This window comes from Notechis scutatus, chromosome 12, assembly GCF_049901735.1.
Source record: "Notechis scutatus isolate UNSWTSFEM ecotype Mainland chromosome 12, rNotScu1.2, whole genome shotgun sequence".
Taxonomy (NCBI): domain Eukaryota; kingdom Metazoa; phylum Chordata; class Lepidosauria; order Squamata; family Elapidae; genus Notechis; species Notechis scutatus.
Window position 1 is genome coordinate 10,662,308 of NC_142020.1, and position 23,113 is coordinate 10,685,420.

A 23,113-nucleotide genomic window follows, 5' to 3' on the forward strand; every position below is an offset into this window, starting at 1 on the left:
CAACTTGGCTGTCTCAGCAGGCTAGAGTTAGAATGAAGCTGGATTAATTCAGAGATCTGGGGTTGTTGTTGTTTTAATCAAATGCACTTATAGTTTTTTTTAAAAGTGGAGTTGTAACTTTAAAGTGGCATTTAAACTATTACAAGGGCCAACCCTATGGCTTGGGGAAACCCCTGCCAAGGCCACCCCAGAGAGACTTGACCTCCTTCAACCATTGTGCCCTTCCCAAGAGATAATAAGCATTGCCCAGGTTGCTCTCTTGAAGGCAGACAGTGAGTGCTCCATGCCAGTAAACGATGGGTTAAAAGCATAGCTGGACAAGCCACAGGGTGGTAGCTGCTGAACTGCTCTAGGGGTGGAAACACAGGGGACAGCATTACCTGAGGTTGCTCGTAGACCTTCGACTTTTCACACTTGAGCCTGAGAGCAACCAGAATGGGCAAAGGTAAGTAGGAACTATTTTTGTTTCCCTTCTTGAAAAATGTGTTTTGGTTTTCCTTCTGCATGGCCAGTCCTACCAAGTCTGCCACAGAAAATGGGCTGTTGTGGGGGGAAAAAAGAGGAAAAACTTTTGCAGGATTCGCCTGTTCGTTCCTGCGGTTTTCCTTCATTCCCTACGGGTATCTAAGGTAAAGCATATTCCACGGTTTGGGTTGCAGCACAATATTCGTGCAGCTTTTTTGGGAGTGGGATCCGGTCCTAGCTTTAACCTGCTGCTGTGGGTTGCCAGTTACAAAGATCAGGAAAAAGGACAAACCCGGGGTGGGGGAGATCTTGAACAATGTGTCCCCTTTATCCTGTGGCTGTTTGAAAAGATTGCAAAACTGCTTAAAAGTTTTGTAGCAATGGGCAGGAGCAACAGGTTAGCGAAAGAAGAGGAATGTGATCTTAGAGCAAAACTGAAACAGGTATAACCGATAACAAGTAATCAGAGTTGGAAGGCACCTTGTAGGTCATCTAGTCCAACCCCCCCCGCTGCCCAAGCAGGAGACCCTACACCATTTCTGACAAATGGCAGAAGAGTTGCATATGTTTTAGATATACAGTATTTAATACAGAGAACACAATGAGAGCATTTGGGGCTCTTATTGCTTTTTCATTGTGTACCCAACTCTTGTTTCTGGATATACTTAACCCAAGATAAACAATGAACAAACCAAAACAAGAATGAAACTTTGTTCCTCAATATTTAAATACCTATTTGAATCTACCTTTAATGGACGTATATAAATCCAGGCTTGGTTTTAAAATAAAAAACTTGCAGATAAATACATACATACATACATAAATACATACATACACACACACACACACACACACACACATATGTCTTCGTAGATTTTCACGGGTACAGGTATGTAGGTCTAGGTGTGTTCAGTTCTTTTCCCGTGTAAGATTAAGAGTATCTTGGCGACGTTTCGGCGAGGTCGCACTCACCATCCTCAGGCTGGTGCTTTCGGCTTCGTGCCAGTGCAAGCAGCCAGTGCAAGTGCAATCATATATACACTGTATATATGATACAAACACAGGAAGCTGCTCGATTTTTGCTCAACTTCTTGAGGGGTGATTTGACCAAAAGGGAAACGGGAAGGCAAGCAACACAACTCAAACAAAACCATATCCTTCTTATGTCGTCATGCCATATTGACCTGCATGGAATTAAAATACTAGTTATAGATATTCTCATAATGTACAGACATTCTCTTGCCTATGGAGATGTTAAAATCTTTTTCATAGGAAACCTTCACAATTTCCTTAATTCTTCGCTATTATGGGGCACCTAAAAACCTTGGCCATCGGTTGCCCACCCTTGCTCTTGAAATAATGTATGGAAAATAATTGCTATGAGCTCCATAGCACTTCTGTTCCTTATACACATAAGAGGTGGGGAACTATAAAATAGGACCTTCGACTATGATTATTATTTCTCAAAATGTACATTTCCCAATGTCGGTCAACTTTGAGGGATGCGTTGCAGGGTGCCTGAGTTAAATAGGTGATATTTTGTTAAAGTTTGAAAAACTCCACTTTAAATGGATTGCATCCATTACTTCTTTCTTTTGGGTCCAGCAGAGAATTTTTTTTGAATGGAAGGTAAGGGTAGATAATTTTATCAATTTCCCCCATTCTCTTTCATGCCGTTTCAGTATTCCTAGCCTTCTGAAATGTTTCTGCCAATTGCCATTACATCCAAAGCATGTTACATGTGCGTTTTGCCCCCTTACATGCACATCCATAGCTTGGACATGAATGGCTACCGGTGTTCATGGCCATAATGTTCATGTCCACAGAAGCTTCTATTCTGGGCTTATGGACACTGGAATCTATTGCTATATGCCTTGATTTTTAAAAAAATTTATTTTCGGAATGATGGTCTTTTCAGATTGGGATGATGTTGCCAGTGATATAGCCATTTGACAGCAACACCCTCGGTCCAAATGGTTGCTTTAGTGTGTTACCTGGCACGCATTAAACATTTGTGTGTTTTTTTTTAAAAAGAAAAATATTGTATATTTGTTATTTTGGTTTTTTTATCTTGTAAGTTAACCCAGAGTTTATTTGGCTTCAGGCAGCATCTAAGTCAAATAAAACTAAAGCAGCTTCTTTACCGGCTGGTAAAAATGTAACTTCTATTAAGTACTGTCTGAAAAACCATTTATTTGTCATTTTAACTCAGTTTTAAATACATTAGATTGCACCCACTATGACTATTTCATTCCTCTCTTTTTAAATTTTTTATTTTTACAAACATTCCATATTTTCTTTAAACTGTGTCGGCTGGGTACAAATGTGCCATATTATTGGTTAATACAGTTTTCTTACCATCACAACAATAATTGCATTCCATTCTTATCCTAAACTACTATACACAATATATCTTATCGTTGCAACCACCCTCTTCCTAATTCCTTCCCCTCTATTTTTATATATTATTATATGTTCTCTATATAGATCTTCTACGTTCATTTACTTATTTTGTAATTTCCATTTTTCTTTTCCAGCCATTGATCAAATAATTTCCATATCATCTAATATTCAGTTTGTTCTTTTTCTTTAATTGCTATTTCATTCCTGATGAGTCCTTCCAATTTTGGGGGGGGGGGACTTGTTTTTTCAGAAGTGTTTTTGCCCTCCTCGCCTTCTTCTTCCCAGGACAAAGAGAGATGAGGGTTGCCCAAAGTTACCCAACTGAATTTGTGCCTAAGGAAGGACTAGAACTCATGGTTCCCCACCTTGTGCCCTTAACCACTATACCAAACTAGTTCTCCGTAAAAAGGTTGCTTGTGTTTTCTAAGTATATTCGGCGGTATAGGAGAACTATCGAATCGCTGCAACCTTTCTCTGCCAAATCTACCTTGACCTTAAACTATCCTTAAACTATCCTTATGCCTTCGGGTTAAAAGTCTCTTCTTCGCCCCGTCACACTGATAACTTTCAGACAAATCACATGGGGACAGTAACGTATTTATGTGAGAACCCTTTGCATGCGCGAAGGAGCGAAAATAGGTGGGATTTAATTCCAGCCCTCATTGTTTCTCTAATTGTGTCCCATTAAATAAATAAATAAAAAACAGGTTCATTGTTTATGTTGAGTTTCCAGCCTTCAGTACTTTAACTTTTTTTTTTTTTTTAATGTAACACGGGACTCATTTTAAATAGTAGTCATTGCAGGAAATGCCAAGTAAGGTTTTATTTATGATTCTTTAACTAGATCACTTTGGAGGAATGAGTTGGGGACCCTCAATATTTCTTATTGGCTGTATGTTTTAAACGATCGTACGCATGTGCAAAATCTCACTGCTTCCTTCTAGAAGGGCAGCTTCCCTGCAAACAAGGGTGTCCACAATTGCTGTTGTGAGTCTCCTGTTGTTGTTTCCCGTTACACTGAGCACCAGGAGACATCATGCCATTCACTTCATCTCCTTTGAGATTCATCAGACAGGGGCAGCCAGATGTAATTCCACAGGGCTCAAATGCTCTACTGAGAATTGAACATGGGATTATACACTGTGTGTATCCCATGTGTAAAGAGGGCGAGGGTATGAACCTCATGTAAGACCTTCATGAGGCTGTCACAGCATGGAACATCTACCTGTTTCTCTGTCCTGAGGTCCGAAGGGAAGATGGACTGTATAGACCATTGTGCTAGATCAGGGGTGTCAAACTCAAGGCCCGTGGGCCAGAACCAGACTACGGGGTGCTTAGATCGGGCCTGCAGGACCACCCTGGAAACAGCAAAGGACTGGCCCGTGGTGTCTCTGCCAGAGTTCGGGAGGGTTTGGGGCGCAAGTTCCATTTTCACTGGCAGAGGGCTGCAGGAGACCATCACAGCTGAAAATGGGACCTTGGGGGGACTCCGTTTCTGCTGGGAGAGGGGCTAGCCAAACAAACTAAAAACAAAACAAAATTAGAAATGTTTCTTCTTTTCCATTTGAGCATGCAAGAAGAGACAGGAAAGGAGAAAGGAAAGATGAAAAAAAAAGAAGGAAAGATGGGAAAAGAGCAAGGAAGGAAAAAGAAGGAAAGAGGGGAAGGAAGAAGAAAGGAGAATGAAGAGGGAAGGAAAAAGAAGGAAGAAAGGAAGGAAGAAAGGAAGGAAGGGAGACGGAAGGAAAAAGGAAGGAAGGGAGACGGAAGGAAAAAGGAAGGAAGGAAAGGAAGGGAGGGAGAAGGAAAAAGAAGGAAGAAGAAAGAATGAAGGAAGGAAAAGGAAGGAAGGAAGGGAGGGAGAGGGAAGGAAAAAGGAAGGAAGGGAGGGAGGGAGAAGGAAAAAGAGAAGGAAGAAAGGAAAAAAGAATGAAGGAAGGAAAAAGAAGGAAGGAAGGAAGAGGGAAGGAAAAAGGAAGGAAGGAAGGAAGGAAGGAAGGAAGGAAGAGGGAAGGAAGGAAAAGGAAGGAAGGAAGAGGGAAGGAAAAGGAAGGAAGGAAGGAAGAAAGAAGGAAGGAAGGAAGGAAGGAAGGAAGGAAGGAAGGAAGGAAGGAAGGAAGGAAGGAAGGGAATATTACACTGAGAGGGAGGGAATGTCTGAAGGAACTCCTGCCTTAGCACTTGGCCACCACAGATGCCTCCCCACACACGAGGGTCGAGCTGCCCCTGCCCCCCTGAGGTCAAACACAACCTGATGCAGCCCTTCATGAAATCAAGTTTGACACCCCTGTACTAGATTCACTAGGACAGAGTGAGTATTGAGCCTACTGATTGACCGCTCTTAAGGGACCGCTGAGCTGCTGTGATTTTTGTGTGCTTCCTCGTTTCCATTGCCTTCTCCTTGGGAGCCCTATTCCCATCCTAATTCAGCAAGAGAAGAGAGAGCCCAAGGAGGTTGTTCTGCCTTCCCTTTTTCTGAGTGTTGCTTGTGAAGTTGGAGGTGGTGGCAGGGAAGGCCAAGGCTAGGGATTCCTCAAAAGAAGCCATGCCCCCTTCTTGAGATGTGGCCCTCACCCTACTGATCTGATAGTTGCCTCCTTACAACGACCCCGTTCTTGAGATGTGCTAAAAATTCTTCACGCCACATTCTACGCCTCTGCTGCTTCTTTGTCTCAGTTTTGTCAGCTTTCTTATTTTCTTCTCCTTCTTCTTCTTTTAATTATCCAACAGGAGCAGCGTCCATGTTGACACTGATGTGGGCATTGGTGACAATGTCTCTGCATCCTGAAGCAAGAACGCTCAAAGAATGCCCAAATCCTGAAAGTCAGAAATGCCCCAGCTTATGCGCTTGTAGCTTTGACGACTGCGATGATCTGAGTGTCTACTGTAGCGCACGGAACCTCACTGCTTTGCCTGAGGATGTGCCCCGGAGTACAAGGATGTTGTGGCTGGATGGGAACAATTTCACAACCTTGCAAGCTCTTGCTTTCAGGAACCTCTCCAACCTGGAATTTCTTAACCTTCAGGGCAGTCAGTTATCGGGGATTGAACAACATGCCTTCCATGGTTTGGAAGGACTGTACTCTTTGCTCCTGGAGCGTAATCGGCTGAAGTCGCTGGCACCCAATATCTTCCTCCACCTTCAGAACCTGGCTTCCTTGCGCCTCAACAACAACCAGTTCAACAAGATCGAAGAAGGGGTCTTTGCTGGGCTTTCCAACCTCTGGTACCTGAATCTAGGGTGGAACTCCCTGGTGGTCCTGCCAGACAAAGTCTTTCATGACCTACCCAATTTAAGGGAGATGGTCCTGGCTGGGAACAAGCTGCACTATCTCCAGCACCAGTTGTTCTACAGCCTCAGCGAGTTGCGAGAACTGGATCTGAGCTGGAATTCCCTCAAGGGCATCAAAGGGAACATCTTCACGAAGCTCCAAAAGCTGCTGAAACTTTACTTGAACCAGAACCAGATCAACGCCATCGCTCCGCGGGCCTTTGTGGGCATGAAGTCTCTGAGGTGGTTGGATCTCTCCCACAACCGCCTCGCCACGCTTTTTGAAGACACTTTCCTGGGTCTTTCCAGCCTTCACGTCTTGCGCCTCTCCAGCAACTCCATCCCTAGTTTGAGCCCCAGGACTTTCAAAGACCTGCAGTTCCTGGAAGAGTTACAGCTAGGCAACAATAAGATTCGCACCTTGCTTGAAAAGAGCTTCGATAAATTGGGTCAGCTGGAAGTTCTGACGCTGAACGACAACCAGATCCAGGAGATCAGGCCTGGGGCTTTCCTCGGCCTTTCCAACGTGGCGGTGATGAACCTATCGGGGAACTGCCTTACGACCTTCCCCGATTTCACTTTCAGGGGTCTGAGCCGACTCCACAGCCTCCACCTGGAAAACTGCTGCCTCACAAGGATCAGACCGCAAATGTTCTCTGACCTCTCCAGCCTGCGGAGGCTCTTTCTGCGATTCAACACCATCTCCGTCATCGAAGACCACAGCTTGAACGACTTACACGAGCTCCTCGATCTGGACCTCAAACACAACCGGCTGAGAAGCCTCTCCCCAAATCAGTTCGCAGGCCTGAGGAGCCTTGAATATCTCCTCCTTTCCTTCAATCAGCTGGTGGACGTCTCTCCCGAAGCCTTCGCCCCGTTGTTGCGTCTCTCCTGGCTCGACCTCTCCCACAACTTCTTGGAGACGCTGGACAGCGGCGTCTTTGCATCTTTCTCGAGGTTGACCTATCTGAACATCAGGAACAACTCTCTGAGAACCTTCTCGGTGGATTGGCTCGGCCCCTCGCCTACCCTGGTTCAGCTGTGGCTGGAAGGGAACAAATGGGCATGTAACTGCTCGCTCAAGGCCCTCCGAGACTTCGCCCTGCAGCAACCCAGTGTGGTTCTGCGGTACACGCAGTCCATCACAGAAGGAGAAGCCCCTGAATATACCTACAACAATATCACTTGCCTTAGCCCAGCAGAAGTGGTAGGACTTGATCTACGAGATATTCCAGAAGACCATTTTGTGGACTGTTGAAGTGTTTGACCATCTTGCTTTCCACGCAACTTTTTCTCTAAGGAACTTTTCTCCTTTCTAAGGAACAGTACAAACTCAAACCTGCTATGGGTTTGGACTTATGAAGCTATCAGGAAGCAAGCACAACTTTAGAGTGTCCTTAATCATCACACAAAGGACGATTACAAGTGGCTGGTTTCAAACACACTGTCAGACCAGACTTTTTTTTAGTGCTTGCTTGGGAGTTTCTAGAGTTGTAGATCAGACTGGGAAGTTAAGCAATTCAGAAGGTGACAAACTTTGTATATTGTTTCCACAAAATCTGCATAGACTTCCTTCCTTCAATCACCCAGTCAGGTTTGATTTAATGGAGAAATACCCTAACATTTAGGAAAATTCATTAAGGAAAATAATGAGTATCAAATAATGTTCTAAATCACAGAGTGGCAACAACTGCAACTTCCTTAAATATATTTAAGCCTTTAGGACTCAAATATTCCAGCAAGTTGGTTAATATTTCCTTTTCCTCCTTCCCCACTTTATAAAGTATTTTTTTTCTATTGGCTCTGCAGTTGGGTGGGGAATATGGATGTTGACAGGGGTGGAATTCAAATTTTTAACAACTGGTTCTTTGGGCGTGGCTTAGGTGGTGGGCGTGGCTTGGTGGTCATGTGACTGGGTGGGCGTGGCCAACTCAATATCACTCACATCGAGGCACGCATCTCCTCGCCTGGCCTCTCATGATTGTGGGGAATGCTGCATTCCTAAAAAAATGGTCATAAGTCACTTTTTTCAGTGCCATTGTAACTTTGAATGGTCAATCCACACAAGCAAAGTAGCAGCAAAGAAGGGGGAAAAAACTCCAGAGACGTTTCAGAGACAGGAAGTCTAGTCCTGCCAAGAGTGTAAAAAAGGTTAATGGAGAGGCAGCTTCTGTAAGCAACACCAGAATGTTTCCTTCCTGCCTTCCTTACAGGATTAGCCCAGTAATTTCTTCTAACAACCGGTTCTCCAAACTGCTTAGAAGGTTAACAACCGGTTCTAGCGAATAGGTGCGAACTGGTAGAATCCCACCCCTGGATGTTGACCTGCTGTTTTCTCATAATGCCGACTTATCACTTGGAAACAGGTTTTTTTTTTCAAACTGGGTTCTGCAATAACTTGATAGGCTCCAACGGGAGGAAAAAGAAATTCAACTAATTTTGATATACGAATTAAATTACAAACAACACAACTTTATTGCCAATTTTCTATCACTAGAGCTTTGCCTCTTGAGAGGAGTCCTGAGAATTTTGTGAACAGGTTGTTGCAGCCCGAAAAACCTTGAAAACATCTTGGAGCATAGATAGAATTCTTTATTGGCCAAGTGTGACTGGACACACAAGGAATTTGTTTTGGTGCATTGTGGAATATTACACCAAAACTATTTTCTGGTGAGAAGAATGAGGGGAAATGTTATATCTGGAGACTGCTGATGTCAACTAGGGTCTCAGGAACACAACTTAGCTGAGAATCCTTTAAATTTAGGGTTGGGCTTGTTAACTAAGCCAACAACCTCTCTCAAGGTATTGTCGTGCAGGAGAAACAAAGTTGAAACTAAAGAAGCAAACTTGTTCATTGCTGAGTTCACAGAACACCCTTAGACAGAAAAGAAAAAGGAAACACCTTAACCACATTTAGTATATTGAGCAAATGGAGCCATTACTGTGTTTGTAAATTAACCTGATTAAGTTTATTATGCAAACACTGCCATTGAGTAGTTTCACTCTGTCGTGTTCACATGATTTACAGGGAAATAGTTTGAAACATGTAGATGTATATCCAATTGGGAAAAGCAGAAGATCATGTACTCAGTTAAGTTCTGGATCCCAAGACCCCCTTCTAGAGTGTTCTTGTATTTCCTTGAAGTATCCTAACCTTAATTTACCAGCATTTCCATTTTTACTAGAGTTTCTTGTGTCCTCGCCACTCACGGGTCCTTTTTCCTTGTCCTCTTGGAGCCTCTGCCTCAGTTCTGTCATAAAGTTTCTAGCGCTTGCTTTCATCCTGATGGAAATTAAGAGGAAAAAATAGGGATTTCCCCCTTTTGCTATCATAGAAGCTAGAAAATGAAAACATTTCAGGATTCCTTTGTGAAAATTAAAGGTTTTCTGTCATGGGATAAGTTACAGCAGTATGTCTTCCTGGACAGTTTTATCTCTGTTTTGTAAGAGACAAACAACAGCACAACATAAATATGCAGAATGTGGAAGTGAGACGCTTAAGATAAGAGACAAAAGGTAAGTATCCTTTTTTAAAGAATCCACAAATACATTTCTCGATAATTCCTATACAGTGAAATCAGGCTGTTGTGGTTTTCTAAATTATTACCTAAGGGAAGTTCTCCTGTTGTACAATCTGAACTTAGCACTGTATATATAGAATACCTCTTAGACAGCACCGACACAGGTTACTTGTATATGAAAAATAAAGCAGAATACACATGCACAAGCCTTGATTGCAGTTGACAACTATTTAATACATAATTCAGTTATTTAAAAAAATCCTGAGTCATGATCAATTCTGCAAAATTGAATGCCAGCTTTGAGTTTCACTGATTGTTCACTGACATGCACCAATTTTAAAAGCTTCACTGGATGGTGACAGAGAATTCTAGAATGTAAGCACCCAGTTTTATCAGTGTGTGTGTGTGTGTGTCTGTCTGTCTGTCTCTCTCTCTCTCTCAGAAACATGTATCTCATGTGTAATACAGTACCACATTGGACCAGGGTTCATCATGGGTGAAATTGAAATAACTGAAGGGCTGACTTAAGTTAACTGCAGAATAGATCACTCCAAAGCACACAGCGGGTCCCCCATTTGCCAGGGGAAGAATGCACCAACACCCATTTCAGGGATCATGATTTGCTCCGCTGAAGTCTGCTGGTGCAGTTTGTTGCTCTCCAAAGACGTTCTCCCACTTCCTGGTCAGATTCATTCATTTCTGCTTGAGCAACGAGGAGACGTTAGCCGTCAGGAGCTCCGCTCTTGGTTGCTGCCTCAGGAGCTACAGGTGGAGGCCTCAGCCAAAAGATGCTGGGCAATATCTGTCAATGCCGAGAAGGCTAAACTCTTGGGAAATTCCTGGAGGAAGTCTCCGCCTTCTTCCAAACTTTGGGTAAGTTGTGGATCCAGAGGGACGCAGCCTGTTGAAAGGAGAATACCAATGTGAACCATGCTTTTCTTCTTTCCATTCTCCAAAGGAACATTAATATGTCACTTTTTTCATTTCGGATGCTCTGGTTGTTGGTCTACATCTCCTGTTTGACCTGGTTTAGATGTTATTTGCTAAGTTAGGGCTGGCTTTAAGCATGGTTTTCTAGAAGTCACAGCTGGCAGGGTTTGCAAAGTAAGCTAAACAATAAACCACCATGGTTACGTCCGTGCAACTTGCTAAGATAAAACCAAAGACACCACATTATTATATTGGCGTGCTGTGTGAAAGTTACATAAAAACACACAAATGGCCCGTTGAAATCTGTATTCTCCAGCTGCAATTCTAGGATAAATTTCAAGGTAACCGATTGCTGGTTGGACAATATGATGTTAAAAATATGACTCTTCTCCACAGAGACAACCTTGGGTAGTGGAGTTTGCAGTTATGTCTGCTAGTTACTAGTTAGTATTCAGAGAGAAAATACTCACCCAGGAATGGGACACCTGCATGTTTGGCCAGTTCTTCTCCACCTCCTTTGGAGAAAATATTTGTGCATTCCTGGAAGGATAGAAAACTTTGTTATAAAGGCAGGTGACAACAAAGGTTCTGTTTGTAAGAAGGAAGGTGGCTGCTGGAAAACAGAATGATCATTCTGCACACATGTAGTTATGCCTTCTTTTCCTAAGTGCAAGAGGGTTGCTGCAAAGGACAGCTGGATCCATTCCTGGATGCCACAAAAAGACCCTCTCAGAGTTTCCTAGCAACTGCAACTGAGAAGTTACTCCGCTCTAGTCCAGTTTAAGTTCAAGCCAAGGATACGCATCATTTACAGAGTTCTGGCCATCAAAATACAACTTCAAGTCTTTAAAAGCAAGGGTTTAACTTTTCAGCTCCTGCTGCTTTTGGAGAGGAAGTTTGGTGTAGTGGTTAAAGCATCAGGCTTGAAACCAGGAGAGGTGAATTCTAATCCCTCTTAAGCATAGAGCCAGCTAGGGGGTCTTTGACCAGTCATACACTCTCAAGTCTTTGGAAGAAAAAGGCAAGGGCAAGAAAACTCAAGAGACTTGTTGGGTGGAAGCTCAGGTTTTCACATTTTGTCCTGATTTAATTTTTCAGGTCTTCACATCTCTAGTCAAAAAGCTGCCCTGGATTAAAAGAAGCTTCCCCTGCATATAATTCAGTCTGGTTAAGGGACGGGAGAGCAATTAACTATACCCAAGCACCATGGGAAGCAATTCTATCTTTCCTTCTGTCCTCAGGTTTAGAAATTCTTATAGATGTCACTAGTCCCAAAGGTATTTTTTTCAAGAGGCAACTGGACTTTCTGGTTTTCCTTTGAAGACGTTTCGCTTCTCATCCAAGAAGCTTCTTCAGTTCTGAATCCATTCCCCACCATCCAGTCAGAACTGAAGAAGCTTGTTGGATGAGAAGCGAAACGTCTTCAAAGGAAAACCAGAAAATCCAGTTGCCTCTTGAAAAAAAAAAAAAAGCACCCTTGGAACAACCATGATCTGGACGACTGGAGAATCTCCGTAGACGTGTAGCTGTCACTAATTCCAGCAATTAGATCCACGGTCCAAACTAGACTTGGCACCCGACTCTCACCGAGCAATGGGGACAAACGAAGCCGCTCATGTTCTCCACAATCCCAAGGATGCGCAGGCCGGTTTTCTTGCAGAATGTCAGTTCTCGCCTTACGTCTCCCACTGCCACTGCCTACAGGAAGGGGAAAAAAAAAAGAAACAACTCAGTTAAGGGGAAAAGGTCCGAAGCATGAACCGCTTTCGTTATAAATGATCACTCGTCAGCCACCCTTGGAAGCTACGCTGGAACGTCTCCTCTAAAGGATCCTCTTGGAAGGGAAGTTATCCAGACAGTGAGCTTTGCCAGAGCTTCATGTAGCACATTGGAATGGCAGAAAGATTTGGATTCAGCCGTTCCAAAAGCACAGCATATCAAGGAGAGGTGGGGCGAATTGTGGCATTCGCGATTGTGTCTGTCAAGATCACCCAGATAAACTTCTGGCGTCCCACATGTCATGTAAATCTAGTTTGTTTGGGTTTGAATCAAGCCAACTGACTGAACACAGCCAACTGGGATTAACTGCATCCATCAGAGTTTAGCGCGATGGGTTAGTTAACAGGCAGCGAGTGCATCCTCTGATTTCAGAGGCCACCATCCCCTGCCTTGAAATCTGCATGCTGCTCCAGTCGGTCCTCTTCCTTTAACGACCCCATAATCCCTTGCATTGGGGTGGAGTCAGGGCAACTGAACGGAGCTGGGTGTTTGCTGGCCGGATGCCCTTCCCATTGCGGAGTTTCCCCCCCCCCCATCAGATATATTCTCAGCGGTCCTAGAGAGAGAAATATCCGTCTCCACCTAGGATCGAACTCACAGCCCCCTGATTGTGAGGTGAGAGCACCACCTCTAGGCCACCGCACCACTCCGTATGCTGCTCCATCAGATGCACTGGAAAAAAAAACGTGTGTGTGTGTGTGTGTGTGTGTGTGTGTATCGTCTTCTATTCTGAGTCTTGCAAAACAAAATGCAGAATGTCCAAATCTGGGGAGATCCACTTCTGGGTATTCAGGCAAAGTGTGCAGGGATACTGGTGATGTGACCCAAGAGGCCTAGCAGAACATCCAAAGCCCAGTAGTGGGGGAGTGCCTCTTACCTGAGGTGTGGTCACCAAAACTGCCCCAAGAGGTTGAAAAGGCCGGAGGGATTCCACTGTGGAGATGTGCTCATCGGAAGTCCCAGGAGGCGTGTCCACAATCAAGAAATCAAGTTCTCCCCAGGCCACGTCGGCGATGAATTGCTTTATTAAAGCTATAAACATAACAATATTGCAAATGAGGATCACTGAGAACGAGTGTGAGAGGCGCCTTTCCATAGCTCATCACCCAAGTGATACAGGGAGTCCTCGATTTACAGTAGTTCATTTAATGACTGTTCCAAGTTACAACATCGCCGAAAAAAAGTGACTTATGACTCTTTTTCCACACTTATGACCAATTGCCGCATCCCCAGGGTCAGGTGATCAAAATTCAGATGCTTGGCAACTGACTCACATTTAGGACAGTTGCAGTGCCCTGGGGTCATGTATGATCCCCTTTTGTGACCTGACAAGCAAAGTCCATGAGGAATCCAGATTTACTTAACAACCGTGTTACTAATTTAGCAGCTGCAGGGATTCACTTAACACAATTGTGTCAAGAAAGGTTGTAAAATGGTGCAAAACTCACTTAACAGGTGACTCGCTTAGAGCAACAGAAAACTTGGGCTCAGTTGCGGTCACAGGTTGAGGACTACCCGTACTTGCTTTGAAAGGGGGCGGCTGAAGCATCCTGTACCATTTTTCTTTGGTCCTCTCCACACCACGGCGTCATCCGGCTTCTCCAGAAGGAAGCCGATGGACATGAGAGCAATGCTTTTGTCCTGGTCCACGAAGACTGGCACCCAGCCACTGTCACACTGGTGAACATCTCGGTCCTGCACACTGAGCATGCGAGGAATGCTGGGGCCACACAGGTCCACGTCGAGGATGCCGACCTACAAAAACAAGCGGCCGTGTTCTGAAAGGTAGGTCTCACCAGGCTTTTGCCTGGAATAACGTCTTCCGACCCAGAGTTCGGACACTATGGATGGCCTGCCAGGAGGGGACAGGTTTTAAAACAGGAGACTGAGAATCTCTCGAAATGTGGGCATTCTCACTTGAAATCTGGCAGGACTTAAATCTGGCAATTCCACAGAGTTGAGACCATGTCAACTGTAGTTCCCTGTGAACACTTATTACGATCTCAACTTCCATTTATTTTCCTAGCAAACAAATAGGAAATAAGGAACAGCCTTTTAAAACTCCAGAAACCAAATCAATCAACCAACCAACCAACGGCAAACTAAATCTAGGCATCTAAAGTTGTCTTGGGTTGGAAAATGTGTGCTGGAGGAGACAAGGCAGAAGACCAAACCGTGAAATAAGCAGGCTCTTCTCAGGTGGCCTGAGTGGGAGCTGTGAAACAGTTGGGTCAAAAGGTACACCCTGTCTATGCAAAGCTCAAAAGGTAGAGCAAATAACCTTATCACGGACACCTCTTGCGTTTCACAGATCTCCTGACACAATGTTTACCTTTTTTCCTCCTCTATACAATAGCTGGCAAACCTAGAGTCCTTCCAATATTAAACCAGCTGCCATCAATCCCAACAAGTACAGCCAATATAAAATAAAATAAAAACCCAAACCCCTACATCCCACTGCTCCCTGCCTGCTTTGACTTGCATTGGTGGTGCAGTGGTTAGAGTGCAATACTGCAAACTACTTCTGCTGACAGCTGGCTGCCTGCAATTTGGCAGATCGGATCCCATCAGGCTCAAGGTTGACTCATCCTTCCATCCTTCCGAGGTGGGTAAAATGAGGAGCCAGATTGTTGGGGGCAAGAGGCGGACTCTGTCAACCACTTAGAGAGGGCTGGAAAGCACTATAAAGCGGTATATAAGTTTAAGTGTTATTGCTATTGGATGTGATAATCTATCTCTCAGAGGCTGTACGTCTAGGACATGTCAAACATCAGGGGTGTTCAAAATTTCTGACATGCCTTAGGGATTGTAAAGATATTTTGGTTACTTTAATATAATTTAGATGTGCTTGGTAAGTAGCTACATAAATATACGTTTTTTTAACATTTTGTTCGTTGCATTTCCTTAGAAGCTAAGGACTGAAGTAGGCAGGACAGAGATTTTCCTTTTACTGGGGTTCTGGAGAGTTCAGAGTCCGTTTTTCTACATGATGCCAGGCTTATTTTAGGACCTATCACAGAGGCTGTGCATGTTTTCCACTTAAGAACAGCAGGAAACCATGCCACTTATTTCGGCCGATTGAATCAGCATGATCTCTATAGGGGAGAAAAAAACAACAACCAGGACCTAGTGCAGCTTTAATGCCTTACAGTATCCACCATGCCTTTGAGGGAGATGACTCTGCAAGAGCTAGATGAATCATGCCATCCGCTTCCTTAAGCCGCTTTCAGTCCAACAGGAAAGAAAGCTTCCTGAGTTGGATGTTGGAAACCTTCCGTGTCCCTATCCAGCCAGCTGTGGTACTCATAGCAGGACACAGGGAAGCAAGTGGGTATCAAATCACAGCCTTGGTCTAATAAGTACAGCACTATCAAAGAGATCTGTAGATCTCCAAGTTTCAGCCAGAAATCCCTAATTTGCAATACAGCCTACAACAGGGGTCTCCAAACTTACTTCAACTGGTTCACGTAACAAGCTTAGTGATTCATTTAACATCCAGGGCAAACAAGTCATAAAATCGGGCATGACTCGCTTAACAATTGCCTTGTTTAACAACAAACATTTTGGTCCTAATTGTGAGGGGCTGTCACAAGGAAGAGGGGGTCAAGCTATTCTTTAACTGGGGGCAGGACAAAGAAGCAATGGGTGGAAACTAATCAAGGAGAGAAGCAACCTAGAACTAATTTCCTGACAGTTAGAACAATTAATCAGTGGATTGCCTGTAGAGATTGTGAATGCTGCAACACCGGAGATTTTTAAAAAGATGTTGGATAACCATTTGTTTGAAGCAGTGTAGGGTTTCCTGCCTAGGCAGGGGGTTGGACTAGAAGACCTCCAAGGTCTCTTCCATCTCTGTTATTGTTATTCAGTAAACTCCCAGAATTCCTCAGCCAGCCACGCTGAGGGATTCTGGGAGTTGGAAGTTCATAAGTCTTAAAAGTTGCCAAGTTTGGACAGGCTTACATGGCTTACATCATAGGGCTGGGTGGGCAACCTACAGCCCTCATTTCTCTATTTCTGACTCCCCCCCCCCCCAAAAAAAAGCCTCTTTCAAATCATTAGAAATTCAGAGCAAAACACTGCCTGCCAATGGAATTATAATCAATCATCGTTGTAATGAAGAAATAATTTTCTTAGTAGAGAACCCCAACGGCTGAATTTCTCAGGCAGCGTGGCTAAATCTGGAAGCCCCAAGGTTTGTGTGCGGTGGTGATTGAGGTGGGGGGGCTGCTTTAACTTTGTTACTGTACTGTCTTGAAATGGCACATACCTTTTTCCCAGCATGTTTGAAAGCCAAAGCCAGTTCAGTGGAGATGGTGCTCTTTCCAACACCCCCTTTCCCTGACAGCACCAGGATTATGTGCTGGACCCCAGCCAAGTTGCCTCGTTCTGCCAGGAACAAGAGAAAGTAAGCAGAGACAATTGAAGGGATGTCTGACAGACATAGAAAAAAAAAGGAAGAATAAGAGATGAGGAGCGACAGGGGTTTGCAGAATTAAAGACAAACCCAAGCCTTCCTTCCAATTCTGATGGCGACTGGAATGGCATTCCGCAAATTCCTGTAATTGTTTGAGTTGGTCAAATTGTGCCCCGATTCAAGGTGTCTCTGGGGGAAAATAAACTTAAGGTCTTGTCCTTATGCAGGCCAAATTAAAAGGAAAAGAAGCAGGAGGATTGTGCTTATGCAGAATCAACCAAGGGTCTAGTGTACCCAGAAGAACTTCCAAAAGCAAATGTACTTATCATTACAAGGGCACAAAACTCTTGGCTGCTTTAGCCACTAAAAGCTAATAGAGTTTCCACTGTGGAAAGGGCTATAAAATGCTCTTCGTAATGGCAGCGTTTGGGTCCCTAGGATATTTCAAAAGGGATGAAGCCTAAGAGAGCCACGCTGCAGACTCATGAGGCATAAAACACAAACTTCCATAATTCAGGAAGCAGCTCTTTTTTTCCTCCCAAACATCCAGCAGGGAAATATTTACAAGCCATACAGTAGATATGGCTGCTTTTATATTTCCCAAAGAAGCCAGAAACTTTTTTTTTATTATTTAATTGCCACAAAACCAACAAACCTCTTTTGTAAAGACGAGGCTGTAGAAGTGACAGGAAGTCAAGAATGGAATCACATCCCACACTAACCTACATGGTTAATTGTGGTTTGACTAAGCTACAACTGGCTGGATCATACACTGCACTAAGTCAAAGCCAAAGAAAAGTTACAGTTTAATCTGAACGAATATAACTATACAACCACCTTCCTCAAACAAATCAAAACTTGCACTGTGGACTACAATTCCCATCATTCCTGCATGAAAAATACGGTAGAAGTTGTCATACATCTGTGGGCCACCAAACTGGAAAGGCGATCTAATATGTGAGGGCATCCTGCAAGCAACCAAATACACCTTTTTTCTGACTTTCTCTAAGTCTAAGAAAAGATGCAACGTCTCTAAGGAGATACCTATTGGTGTGATGTAAGCATATGCGTATGCTCTGAATCACCTTTTCCTGCATACCCTAATGAATAGTTCTGACTGTAAACTCACAAGCCTTATTGTTGGCCAACAACGGAAAGGTCAGCCAGAAATTAGGTTGATGTACAACCTTACCCTACATGGCAACCTCCAGGTTTGGGTGTGCAATTCCCAGAATTTCCCATCCACATGGCTTTGCTGGCTAGGAAATTCTGAGAAGTACACATCTGGATTGTATCAAACTGGGAAAACAACCAAAGAATGTAAATTTTTAGATTAGAGAGACTGTATAACTAACAAAAACATTTAATTCTCTGATTTATCAGCCAGACACACTCTGTATGGGCTGCATTTTCATCAAAGCTTGTATGTTTTGACTATGTCACCCAAGGTCAAATGAAATGAAGTCAATTCCTTGGAATAAGATCAGAGAACAGAGCAACTGTTCTCTTAAAATTATGCCCGCTCTGTATTTCCTGCTTCTATGTATTCCAAGTGTTATAAGCAAGATTAGAAAAATAATAATAAACAGATTAGCTAGGAAAAAAGCAAAAAGATAAACCTCACAATTCTAAGCACAAGTAGATAGCCAACAAGCTTAACAGGATACTGCATTAACCCATTTTCAGAGTCTGTATGATCGACTGGATCATAAACTCAGCAGAAAAATTAGGTTTGCAGAATGTAATCGAAGCTGAAACCATTTTTACAAAGCTGTTGAATGCTGCCTCAGGGCCTGACCTGGTAGAGCAAGAATAAACCCAGCTGATTGTTTGGATCCAAATTCAAGTATTTAGATTTTGTTCACACCGAAATCGGTGGCTATTACGTCACAAGCAACTTATGGTACTTCACTGATTTCAGTAGGAACAAAATTCAGATAGTTTGATTTTGATTCAGACCACCATTATTGATTTGAAATATGCACAGGTAGTCCTTGATTATGACTTGATTATTTCTGCTGCTATGCAAGACAGGCATTAAGTGAATTGTTAAGTCAATCACTGCAGTTAAGTAAATCTTCCTCTTTGACTTTGCTTGTCAGAAGGTTGCAAAAGGGGATCCCATGACCCCAAGACACTGCAACCATCATAAATATGTCAGTTGCCAAGCATATGGGTTTTGATCATGTGACCATGGGGAGGCTGCAGTGGTTGGGTGAAAAATGGTCGTAAGTCACTTTTTCTAGTGCCAGCGTAACTTCAAATCGTCAAAAAATGAACTGCTGCAAGTCGAGGACTACCTGTATTACTGATTGAGCTGGAATGAATTTCTGAATAACATTTCAGAGGAAAAGTCATCGCGTATTGGAAGAATGAAAGTAACTTAATGATGTCTGCCTTCACTGGCATGTTTAAAATCAAGTTTCATAAATTTACAATTTAGAACCAGCATGCCCAACTCCTCTGCCATCCCATATTCACAGTTCTCTCTTATTTAATAGCTGTAACCGGTGGTAATATTTGCAACACTTCCTATATCTAGGGGAAGCTAAGATCCAAGACAACATGTTGATTAGAATTCCATGGCTTCTCAGTCATTGGGCCTTATAATAAAGGCTGTCCCAAAATGTAAACATCCCTAATGTGTGATCAGAGAGAAGGAAAAGGTGAATAAGTATGTAGATGTTGAGTCACCCAGGAATTTCCTGCAATTTAACACAGCTAGGCTGAAGAACATCATAATAAGTTACTCAGCTGCATTATAAGAAGAAGAAACCGTCTCCTGGACAAAGAATTTTGAACACCCCCAAAATGCATTAAGAAAATGAAACCTAGCAAACAGGACTCCTGAAACCCTGGTGGGGGACAAAGATACTGAGTGGGACAGCAGGACATCTGCCTGGAAATGGAACCTTCCATGACATTGGCGGAACTCATCAGAAAATCCACAGAAGGTAAGTAATGTTGCGATAATTTACCTCTCTTTTTCTACTACTAAATTCATTGGGACGAAAGGTCAGCTTTCCCATTCTGTCATTCTCTTTTAAAATGGATGCACTGTCACCCAAAGAGAATGCCTCGATTAGGACTTGGTTGTCAATAGGGAAACAAGAAGTGGGAACAGAAAAAACAATGTTCAACAGCAAAGGTTAGCTAGGATATCTCTGACAGTACAAGACACCCCTGACTTATGACCATTGTTTTAGTGAAGTTACAACAGGGCTGAAAAAAGTAACTTATGACAGATTCCTGGTTTTACAACCATTCTCATGTGATTATGACCTTCCCAACTGGCTTTTGATAAGCAAATTAATGGAGAAGTTGACAGGAGGTTGCAAATCATGATCACTTAACAACCATGGCAAAAGGATAAAAATCGATGCAATCACATGGTGCCTCACTTAATGACCATAAATTTTTCAGTCCCTATTGTGCTCATAAGTCAAGGACTACTGTATTAATATGATATGAACAGCACATTGACTTATCATATTTTGATCCCAGTGTTCATTCAAAGACTTAGTCAACATACACTATTCAGAGACGGGGCAATTTCTGTTGGAGTGGGGTGGTAGAATCACTAAAGGGAAGTGGAGAATTTTTTTCAGACTTTTTAAATTATATATTTCTTGGGGGTATTAAGAGTTTGGGACCCATCAGCACCATAACTCAACATCACCAGCTAGAAAAATGCTCCATTATCCCATTGCTGAAATTGTTGCTAAATGCCACTAGCACAATCTGGAAATCCAGATGGACCACATCCAGACTGATGGGTAAATAAACAATGTAAACATTTAAGCAAAATATTAGGCATGAAATGTTATAATGAATACTAATAGAGAATATTTGTAACTCGGGGTTGAACTGTGGAGTCTAATGAATAATTAAAATAAAAACATGCATTTTAATTTCATTTACATTATGCCTTTAATGAATTCTATTTCTCATGTAGTTCTATACGGGGAAAATCTCAGATAAGGAATTATTGCCGGAACAGCTGACTAGCTTAAGGCTATAACTGAAATTCAGAAATAAATGCATGACATCTGTGCTTTAAATGCTTATGCCATCTGGTCTCTCTCCTGATTCTCTCTTGCTTCCACTCCAATTAATCACATGGGTTTCAATTTAATTAAATATACTCACATTTGCTATGTCACTGTTGGCATAATGGATTTGAGCAATGACAGTTCTGGAATTCGGTGAGACCAGATTTAATTTCTCAGTTGGCCATTAGACTTACAATGCCCAGCAGTTCTAATACATCACACAGTTACCTGATCAGAGAAACCTATCTATTCAAAATAACTCTGCTTAAAAAACGACTTTTTTTTTTGTTTCACAGTAAAAATGGTAGAGGTTTGCCTCCTTATATCCCAGGAATCTCATGTTTAAGCAGGTGCCATGGGTATTACAAATGAGTTCAGAACAGGTTTTAAAAAATATAATTGAGCTTCCCACTTCAATTTCATTTTCTCCCAGTCATCTCTGTCCAACTGGATTGCCATGTGGTTGGTTGTAATTTCACACTGAGACTCATACAAAGACAATTTGATATTGTGATAGAGCACAATACTAATGGGAAGGAAGGGCAGACAGGTTGATTACAGTGATTTGTGTAAGTGTACCACAGCAACCCAAAAAAGAAAGAAAAAGGTCTAAATCTGGAACAAAGGCAAAAGGGCTGAACTAAGTTCATGTATGTAACATGTAATCTCCACTCAACGAAACACAAGGGCTGTGTAATGTGCTATATCCATTTTTTTTTACTACAGATGTTTTTAATGTGCCAATATTTTTAATGTACTCATATTTTTACGCTTGGCAACTTTGTTTTTAAACTTTCAAGTTTTTAAATATCATTGCTTTAAATGTTTTTAACTTTGGCAACTTGAAAATGTATGGGCTTCAACACCGTCACATCTTAAAAATTGCCAAGATTGGAAAACATAGCCCTATGCAATAGTTAGTCCTCGACTTACAGTAGTTCATTTAGCGACCTTTCAAAGTTATAGCAGCACCCAAGTGACTTATGACCGTTTTTCATGCTTATGACCAATTGCAGCATCCCCATGGTCACGTGATCAAAATTCAGAGGCTTGGCAACTTGGTTCATATTTATGACAGTTGCAGTGTCCCGGGGTCATACAATCCCCTTTTGCGACCTTCTGACAAGCAAAGATGGATTGGGAGCCAGATTCACTTAACAACCGTCTTACTAACTTAACAGCTTCAGTGATCCACTCAACAACTGTGGCAGGAAAAGTCGTAAAACGGGGCAAAACTCACTTAACAAATGTTTTACTTAGCAAGATAAAAAAATTTGGGCTCAATTGTTGTGGTAGGGCCGAGGACTGCCTGTACTTACTTATTCTCTTGTAATCTCTGCTCTAAAGCCTTTAAGTGGCCAACATAAATAAAAGCATTAAACTCCAAATAATCACGACCACATTAAACCCCTTAGAGTTTAGCCTGGACTTAAAATAACTTTATTGTCACTTTGATTGGCCTACATTAAAATGAAATTTTGTTGCCTACAGCCCTCAAAGGGTCTCTCCCTCTAATATACAGTACCAAAAACTAAATAAATAAACTAAATAAACTAAATAAATACAAAATTAGGTATATACCCACATATATTATATGACCATCAGGAGAAAAAAGTAAAGATGACACATATAAATATATATGTGTGTGTGTATAATTATCAATATGTATATATATAATTATCAATTATATTATATATTATATATATAATTATATGTATATATATAATTATATGTATATATATAATTATCAATATTATATATATAATTATCAATATGTGTATATATATAATTATCAATTATATTATATATATATTATATATATATAATTATCAATATGTATACGTAAAGCAGAAGGCAATATCTTTATCCCAACCCCTGGCGACCACAGTCCGGGTTCGAACCCAACCGGCCCCAATTGAGGCCTGACCCGCATGTTTGCCTTCACGTGAGGACGAGTCGCACAGCTTGTCGTGTGAAACGGGAAACCACCCTTCCCGACTGAGGGGCGACGACCCCCGTTCCACTCACCGCCCGGTTCCGATGAGGCAGAACTTCACCTGTTGAAGTTCTCTCATTGAACAACCCTCCCCCCCCCCCCAACTTGACGCCTTCCCTCACGGACTCACCCTCCTCCCCCTTCTCCATGTTGCTTTCCTTCGCCTTCCCTTATGCTGCCCTCGGAGTGACACCACGGTTGTCTAATCAGGCCTCTCTCCTGAATGACCGCCCCCTTTTTTTTTGCACTAATAGGAAGGCAAGCGCGGACGGCTTCACC

The 23,113-nt window shown here is 42.6% G+C and overlaps 2 protein-coding genes across 3 annotated transcripts; one reads left to right on the plus strand and one right to left on the minus strand.

Annotated features, from left to right (window-relative positions):
- Positions 1-346: 346 nt before the first annotated feature.
- IGFALS (insulin like growth factor binding protein acid labile subunit) lies at positions 347-9,866 on the plus strand. Its single transcript, XM_026682504.2, has 2 exons — positions 347-445; positions 5,599-9,866. The coding sequence occupies exons 1-2, from the start codon at positions 436-438 to the stop codon at positions 7,395-7,397; spliced, it is 1,809 nt and encodes a 602-aa protein (XP_026538289.2). The 5' UTR covers positions 347-435; the 3' UTR covers positions 7,398-9,866.
- A 7-nt stretch (positions 9,867-9,873) lies between these two features.
- NUBP2 (NUBP iron-sulfur cluster assembly factor 2, cytosolic) lies at positions 9,874-23,093 on the minus strand. 2 transcript variants are annotated; one of them, XM_026682512.2, is made up of 7 exons: positions 22,965-23,093; positions 16,640-16,758; positions 13,926-14,124; positions 13,247-13,401; positions 12,178-12,288; positions 11,061-11,130; positions 9,874-10,561 (listed from the first exon to the last, which is right to left on the minus strand). In XM_026682512.2, the coding sequence occupies exons 1-7, from the start codon at positions 22,981-22,983 to the stop codon at positions 10,416-10,418; spliced, it is 819 nt and encodes a 272-aa protein (XP_026538297.2). In that variant the 5' UTR covers positions 22,984-23,093; the 3' UTR covers positions 9,874-10,415. The 2 variants fall into 2 exon arrangements, with proteins under 2 accessions (XP_026538297.2, XP_087829481.1); XM_087973355.1 differs by having other exon boundaries at positions 22,867-22,993.
- Between the last annotated feature and the right edge of the window lie 20 nt (positions 23,094-23,113).